Genomic DNA, 8,849 nt, shown 5'->3' on the forward strand with positions numbered 1-8,849 from the left:
CCCGATGAAAACTTCATGTTTTATTCATTGTTCCCAAATTAAAACAAAAGAATCGTAGAAAACAAATTCAGATACTTTCACAAGTTAAAAATATTTCCCACGTAAAACTACAATACAGAACTTTTAAGTAACCCGATTTAACAGAAACCTTCGATCAACACACGGAATTAACTTATACTCGGATTCTGGTAGCTAGAATCTAACCCTTTTATGTTCGAATGTAACGTTTAAGTTTGTCTTTTTCAAACTGCTGAAAATTTTTTAATTTCAATTCTACATGAAAAAATGCGCACGACAGGGTAAAAAGAGACTTTAGGCCAGTATGTAACATAAAGAGCCGTTCTAAGAATTGTGTGATGTCCTCTTTCGCTAGCGTTCACAATCGGAGCCTGACCTTCGTATTCTAGTGCTGAAGAGATAGTCTGGTCTGTTCATATTCGGTGCCCGGAATCTGAACATTAGTTGACAAATCAGAGGAGACATCGGTACTAAGGTACCTAAGCATCTCTGAAAATTGTGTGCCGACTTAAGCATATACAGGGGCAGAGGGCAACGTCGCAAACTTCTACCCGCTACCAGCTATCTTCAGCATGTTCACATCGGTATTCGTCAGAGGTTTCTTTCCTGGGACAGTGCTTGTACACCAAGTGTGAACGCAGCCGTAAGATGTCTTCCGTTGACTTAGAGAAAGCACTAAAAGAGTTAGATGCTGCAACCTGAATCCGAATAACTAAAAATCATTAAAAAAAATCATACCAATTTTTTTACATTCAGTTAATTAAATCAAAAAAGAAAAAAACAATCGCAGAGGCAAGCCTAAGGATTAGGCGATTCCTGACCCTCCCTTTGTTTGTTCTTCCACAGTCTGTGGAACATTTCTCTTGCCTTATGCTTCATTCGGTTGTTCTTAATGCGGCGCAGCATGCCCAACACTGGGTTGCGATGTTTCTTCATCCAATCCTTGGCGCGGTTTATCGCCTTGGACACGTGACCTTCTTCATCGTCGTCATCTTCTTCACTCTCCTCGCCGTCGGTGTCTTCATCGTCATCTTCATCCGCGGGATCTTCATCGTCCTCATCGTCGTCTTTATCAGGAATATCCACCTCTCCCTCGTCCTCACCTTAATACAATGCAACAGAGCGATGTTTAATGAAGTTTTGTGAAACCAAACAGACTAATCAGATGCACCCAACGAGAATATTTCAGAACGTATCGTTCCGGGTACTTAACCCCTAAAAAGTTTCTTTTTATTTGCACGTTTTTGAGTTCCCCTTCTTTTGGGTTGATTTATAATTATAACGATAGGAATTGTCTGTAGCAAGACATCGTTTTTAAGAACCGCGAAAGACCTTTCTATTCATTTCTGTTTTTTTTTACATTGATAGACCCTCCCCCCCCCCCCCCCACCCCAGCGAAGTTATAAGGTCAAATATACTACTTTTTTGTCCTTAAACTAGGAGAAAATGATTTTTGCCAGGCTGTAGCTTGAGAATTTAAGTTGGGAGCCTTATCTATGGCACGATATTTCACAACAATTGGCAAAATCTGGGTTGCATGCAATGAATGATTTGTTTCACAGGCAGTTATGAACACGTCGCATTTTTAACTTTTTTTTTTGTATTTAACTACCTTGAAAGTACAAAGTTTAGTACAAATTGCCAGAGAACGTTGAAACTACTTCTTTCTACGGGTCAGTGCCAGAAACCGCTTCTATCAAACGTTGGATCTGGCAGTGTTTGCGAGTAAAATCAGATTATCGTACGGTTAATTAAGGCCAAAAATGTTAAAGGGTTATTAAACTAAACGGTTAATTTTTGTAAGCTGGCACAATTTGAGCTGTTCGGATTCTTTAGCTTAAGTCTTAGGAAACTCGAGAGTCTCACTCAATTTAGTATCCCTGAGAAAAATAACGGAGAGCTCGTCGTGTACTTTTCCCCTTTAAACTGGTGAATTTGGCGTAAGTCGATGAAAGCTAATACCTTCGGCAACGTCAGGTTTGCCTTGATTATCTCCCAACATTTGTTCGTCGCCAGAATGGAATTCTGTTGGCGGTTCTGAGGGAAGGGCAGAGGTTTCCTCTGGGATCACGGGCTCTGGTTCCTCCCCAGTCTCCTCTTCAGTCGTGGGCTCGGGAACGAGTTTTTCTTTGAGTTGGTGAAACTTCACTTTCAAAGTTTCCTTCAAATCTCTGCAAAAAAGAGGAAGGTCGAGGTATTATTAGAAATCTGAAAAAGTCGGTGGGTAAAATCGTAAAGCCAAGTCGTTCAAATGAAACTTATTAGCCAGTTCTTTCCTGTGGTGCTGTTTATTATGCTGTACAAGGTGGTTCTAACTTAATTTTGAGTCTGTGGGTGAAATCCCAAAGTGTGGCCATTCAAATGAAACCTACTGAGCAGTACTTTCCTGTGGTGCTGTTTATTATGCTGTACAAGGTGGTTCTGATTTTTGAGTCTGTGGATGAAATCCTAAAGTGTGGCCATTCAAGTAAAAGCTGCTGAGCAGTAATTTCCTGTCCAAGGTGGTTCTTACTTTTGAGTCCGTGGATGAAATCTTAAATTGTGACCATTCAAATGAAAGCTACGGAGCAGTACATTCCTGTGGTACTGTTATTATGCTGTACAAGGTGGTCGTAACTCGTAAAATGTAATCGCAAAATGTGACCGTTTAACATAAGTTTAGAGTACCGCAAATCTTAGAGACTGTATCAGACATGTACTTTGAAATTCTTTGATTCTCTTTTTGACTTACTTCATAACATCCTTTACTCTAGATTTCAACTCTTTCACAGTTTCCAAAGGTCTCTCGGGCATTCTCTTGCTCAGCCTTTCCTCGATGCTGAGGATCTCCTGTTTGGCTTGCTCCAGCTTTTCAGCGGTCATTTCCTTAAACTTCTGCCATTTCTTAAAGGGAAAGGACGACTGTTTTAACCAATGACTGTTGCAATGCTTAATGTGAGAGGTTTTCATATCAAATACGAGACACAGTCTTTCATCACATATCAAACACCGAGAAGAGAGTCAAAAATACGACGCGTAGCGGAGTATTTTTGACGAACTTCGAGGGTTTTTTGGTATTTTGATGAAACACTGTGACGAGTGTTTGCTATAACTTCTCAAAAAAACTGATTTTCAAGGGGAAATTGAGGATGCAAAACGCGCTTTTTCACAGATTGTTCGACTTCTGAATTTCCCAGCTTGCTATAGCTAGACATCCGTTTTGCGAGCAGAATTTTGCAGATTTCACCGAGTTACATTTGATCTTTGTTTTCACGCTTTCCGCTTAACGTTGCAATAGACGACTTCCCTACCTGCTCAGCGGCCTCAGAATCTTGACGCCAGGCAGCCTTCTTCTGCTTCACCATCTTCTTGAGTTCTTCCTTGTGCTCGTCAACCTTATTTTTTAGCTCTTGCCACATTTCCTTCATCTTTCCCTTCCCTTCTTCCCACGATCCTGGGTAGCGGGCAGCGTTTTCTTTCATCTCACGCCACATTTCTTTCAGCCTCTCCTTGGACTCCTTCAAAGCTTCTTTTTTGGCTTCCATGGATTCTTGCAGTGATTGACCATATTGCTGTGCAGTCTGTCGTAAAGCTTCTCCTTTTTCTTGCAAGGTCTCTTTCGCCTCTTCTACCCGTTTGTTCACCTCGCCTCTCGCCGTCTCCATGGATTCTTGCATAGATTGACCATATTCCTGTGCAGTCTGTCGTAAAGCTTCTCCTCTTTCTTGCAAGGTCTCCTTCGCCTCTTCTACCCGTTTGTTTACCTCGCCCTTCGCCGTCTCCATGGATTCTTGCATAGATTGACCATATTCCTGTGCAGTCTGTCGTAAAGCTTCTCCTTTTTCTTGCAAGGTCTCTTTCGCCTCTTCTACCCGTTTGTTCACTTCGCTTTTCGCCTTCTCCATAGATTCTTGCATAGATTGACCATATTCCTGTGTAGTCTGTCGTAAAGCTTCTCCTCTTTCTTGCAAGGTCTCCTTCGCCTCTTTTACCCGTTTGTTCACCTCGCCTTTCGCCGTTTCCATGGATTCTTGCATAGATTGACCATATTGCTGTGCAGTCTGTCGTAGAGCTTCTCCTTTTTCTTGCAAGTTCTCTTTCGCCTCTTTAACCCGTTTGTTCACTTCGCTCTTCATCGTCTCCGCCTGTCTTCCTGCCTCTTCTAGCATCTCTCTTCCGGCATTCTTTATTTTTTCAAAAGCTTCGTTTCCCTCGAAGGACGGAAGTTCGAAAAAACCACGGGCTGTTGGCAAAAAATTGAGAAGCGAGGTAGTTATTGGATACTTTGTATCGGCGCGTGATGGATTATAACAATTTGAATGTGTGGATGAATGATCCTTAAACTTTTGACCAGCAGCATCCAAGGGGCCTTGGAGTTTGAAGATGAAATCCTAATGTGCTACCGTTCATTTTAGTGCTGTTTATTATGCTGTACAAGGTGGTTCAAACTTTCGAGATTGTGGATGAATCCGAAAATGCGGCATTACTGAAAGTGAAAGGTAATCACTAATATTCTCCTGTGTATCGTGCTGTATAAAGTGGTTCTAACTTTTGAGTTTGTGGATGAGGCCTTAACCTGTGACCATTCAAATGAAAGCTACTGAGCAGTACTTTCCTGTGGTGCTGTTTGTTATGCTGTAGAAGGTGGTTCTTACTTTTGAGTCTGTGGGTGAAATCCTAAAGTGTGACCATTCAAATGAAAGCCTACTAAGCAGTACTTTCCTGTGGTGCTGTTTATTTTGCTGTACGGATTGGTTCTAACTTTTGAGTCCGTGGATGAAGGCTTTAAGTGTGACCATTCAAATGAAAGCTACTGAGCAGTACTTTCCTGTTGTGCTGTATATTTTACTGTGCAATGTGGTTCTAAATTTCGAGTCTGTGGATCAAATCCTAAAGTAAACCATTCAAGTGAAAGTCATTGAGCAGCACTTTCCTCAAGCATTTTTTGTTTTCTTAATCTATTCTAAGTAAAAATAACTAACGGAAGAAGATCAAGGCTTTGAAGGATCAGTTTCACTGATCTGTAAACGGTGGAATGTTTACATGAATAATATTTTCGCAAGGTAAAATCCAGTGATTCTGTTTCAATCAGCTCGTACTTTGCCCTCATTTAAAGTGCTTTGCAAGCTATAAATTTCCAATAGATGACTTTCAGCCCCTCTCTGGATTACGTTCGGGATTAAGCGAAGCAGATTTTCGCTTAAGCTGGGAGCTTGGGACGCGCAGGTATATACCACAGTTTCAAATCCAGTTTTAAAGATTTTAAGACTGTTTGTGAGATTTTACAATCAGTATGACCTTGGCTAACTGTAACTCGAGTAACAGTGAAAACTGCTTAGTGAAAAGAGATCCAAAATTATTTGCAGAAGAGCTTTCGACCAACGGGGAGCAAGAATTTACAGTCTGGACTTTGAACTTACCCACAGTGCTTTGCAAATTTCTGAACGCCAACTTGACCAGAAACTGATACATACAAAACTATACATGGTTTTTCTTCCTAGCGACTTGAATGCACATACATCTTAGGATTAGAGACAACGCCGCCAACGTGAGACAGTAAACATGGATAAAGCAATTATGTAGCGAGAGCACAAAGAGATGTTATTTTTCTGCGTTCCTGGATTAGAAATCTCGTAAGGTAAATGCGATCTATTGTGCACTATGAAAACATATGATAAGCTTTTGTAGTGGTTTGCATTCTCTTCCATGTTCTTCAGGCCATCTACATATGAACTATTTCGTTTCCCATTCTATTATCTTAAATTATCTTATCTTGTTTATATTAAAATCATGAACGTTTTTCAACTCCGTTCTGCATGTATGATGAACCAGATGAACCAACTCCTCAACTCTTCCCCTCTTCCTCCTCGTCCCCTTCTCCTCAACTTGGGAAAATAATAGGGCTTTGCACATGTAATTAAACATCTAGTTAATATTACGTTTTAGACTTGGGTCCCACAAAACAAAAGCTGAAAGACATATCATTTTTGTCTTCAAATTTCCTCTCTGCAAGTATATAAACATCAACAGGAACATTGATTTCGTTAAATTTCTGTTAACACCGTAGTTTCAGCAATTTCAATTCCCGCACATACGCTTTTTAAACCCGCCGACCCACTTTTATAAAAGAGAGGGCGATGGGAAACAAAACTGTTTACGAGGATGGGTTCGTATAATTTTCATAGCAGCACAGAGTGGAACCTGTTTAATCATTCGCTTATCTCACGGACTGATAATTTTTTAAAGGAACAACAAGATTTATATCACTTTAAGGGCGTAAGGGGTCTCATAAAAGCAGCGACAGTTTTCAAAGGCGGCAAGTTCTGGCGCGCCCGTGGTAAGGAAAATACACGTGCAGGGAAGTGATGCCCTCGAAGGTTCTTATAAAAAGGGATGAAAGGCCAACGACTCGCCTATTTTCGGAAATAGTTACGCAACCGCAAGAATAAACAAGCTAGCTGTTCAGAATAAGAGATGTGTTCCAGGAAACAAATTTCTGAGGGAAAAGGAGAGGATAAATGCGCCTGCTTTACTTTGCTCATAATTATTTTTTTCATTGCGCGTAAGCTTTCCTTAGTATCCCACACTCCGAAAGCCTAAAATAAGCTAGCCATGCTTTGAGGAGCAGTGTCACCTATTTGAAGTGTCACTTTGAATAGCGAAAAAACATACTTGTATCGATGGAAACGTTGAAATAGTGGTTCAATTTTGTGAGCAAAAACCCCACGAGTGCACAGAAACTAACATTAATCAGTTTTGTCTGCGAACGGCCAGGATGGAAATGGATTGCAACTTGAAAATTGGAGAAATCGCTAAAAACTGATTCCAGTTTATTCTTAATCGGACAAATCATTTCATATTTTCCACCCGGTGCTCTAACGGCGATTTCACGTTTAAGAAGGGATTTTTTTGTGTAATATTGGCCAAGATACAGCAAAATCTCCATGACAGCTCCTTTAGGACAAAGTCCAAATTCTTGATGCCACTCGACTCGACGGGAGCGGGGAATGTTCGTGGGGGAGAAATGCGTGACGAGCTCAAAGCACGTACGACGTCTGCGTAAGGCTATTTCCTTCGCGCTGCTTTCTTTCTCTTTGTTCATTATCGCTATTTGACAAAAAAAAAAACACTGCTTTTTTCCTGCAGATTGAACTTCAGAAGAGATATAGGGCTGCATTCACCTAACGGGAGATAATCGGGGAATCAGACCAAGCTAGACTGATTTGGATTAATGGTTTTGATTACTAAAGAGTCCATCGTGTTTTTTTTAAGGACCCCTATAAGAGAGTCAATTACACATTTTTTAGTTGAAAAACTTAAATTTCACATTAATGGCTTACTATAAGATCTCTTTCGCAGGTGCGCTATAACTGTGCTGGTATGGCTTTTAAATGGGGATATATCGGAGCTTTAGAGCTAGAAACTCGCGCTTACTGCATGACCAGCACGGAAATTGCGTAATAAAATTCCTAAGCAACAAAGGAAACATCTTCATCCAAACGTAACAAGATAAGGAAGTTGATGATGTGATACTGAAATAACACTTCATCTGATCACATTTTTCACTAAAGGAAGTCTGTGCTTCAGGTTAAATCCACCGAAAGAAAACACTCTAAACCCTCACAAAACAGCAAATTTTGATTCAATACCGAGCAGTTCACAAACTGAGAAATACCAGCGAACGCGCAAACTACGCCGGAGAGAAACCAGGATTCCGGGTTTTGTTTTTCACTCGCGAAGCAAAGATTGCAGTTTTTGTTGCTTTGCTGCCATCAGAACAAAAACGTCTAGCAATTTATAGCCCAACAGACGGGTCTTTTCTAATTTAACTTTGGTACGATACTTCTCCTCGTGGCGTTTCGCTCGGTTTGCCCAATTAATTCTCGCGCGCGAGAGTCAAACAACAGGCTATTGATGTCGCCGACTGACACTCGACACTTGGTTTAAAGATGCACTTTAGAACCGACATCATGTGAGGATTTTTAAAAAAAAAAAGTACATTCCTCAAATGGGATTGATTACACCAAGCAATGATGAGGCACTCAAAAGTGGGAAGAGGACACGCAAGACAGAGAAATAAAGGTTTCTGTTAAAACTATTAGCATGCTGAAAACTGCTAAAGATCGCTAACCAAAGTCGAGCTAACACGAGACATGATCGCACGTAGGTTGATCAAATGACAAAAATTTCAATCGCTGGAACAGTTTACTAATCATTGCTGCGTGCTGAAGATTTTCCTCTTTTGTCAAACCATTTACTAGCAGGAAAAAACGCGCAAAATACTTTGTCATGATCTCAAGCTCAAAGTGGGGTGTCTCTTTTCCTTCAGAGCAACGCGCGCTTCAAAAAGCTAACTTTTTCACCTCAAGCGTAAGCAAAACCCGCTAGAGGCTCACATTTCTCGCTGATCTTGTTGCGTCAAAACCCATCTCTACATTTTACTCCATCAAAAACAGACAGGATTATCAGTCGATGAATTCTAATGATCCAAGTTAACATTTCCATGCTTCGAAAACGGGACAATTCGGTTTTAACCCAACATAAACCTCTTGAAATGTGCCATGACGAGAAAATAATGTGTGCGCAACGAATTGATGTTGGGATTAGAGGTTGAAAACGTATGACCTATTTTAAGTTGTTGTCTTCAAGAGGGAAGGAGGCGAAAGAAACAGATAGTAACGTTAAATGCTTACCATGTGGGATAGCCACGCAAATCACAAGGACAACTACAGCAAGCTTCATCTTGAATCCACGCTTTTAGAGTCCTTCACCAGCGCTTGTTTACTGCAACTGAAGAAAAGGACTTTATACCCTAGTTTTAATAAAGTATGACTGGCGTTGATAGACGTGAC

The 8,849-nt window shown here is 40.7% G+C and overlaps 1 protein-coding gene across 1 annotated transcript; it reads right to left on the reverse strand.

Annotated features, from left to right (window-relative positions):
* LOC146479610 (uncharacterized) lies at window positions 1–8,849 on the reverse strand. The gene is made up of 5 exons (XM_085110459.1): window positions 8,691–8,849; window positions 3,309–4,240; window positions 2,750–2,901; window positions 1,981–2,189; window positions 1–1,121 (listed from the first exon to the last, which is right to left on the reverse strand). The coding sequence occupies exons 1-5, from the start codon at window positions 8,737–8,739 to the stop codon at window positions 817–819; spliced, it is 1,647 nt and encodes a 548-aa protein (XP_084966585.1). The 5' UTR covers window positions 8,740–8,849; the 3' UTR covers window positions 1–816.

This window comes from Pavona decussata, unplaced genomic scaffold, assembly GCF_977016875.1.
Source record: "Pavona decussata unplaced genomic scaffold, jaPavDecu1.1 SCAFFOLD_58, whole genome shotgun sequence".
NCBI lineage: Eukaryota > Metazoa > Cnidaria > Anthozoa > Scleractinia > Agariciidae > Pavona > Pavona decussata.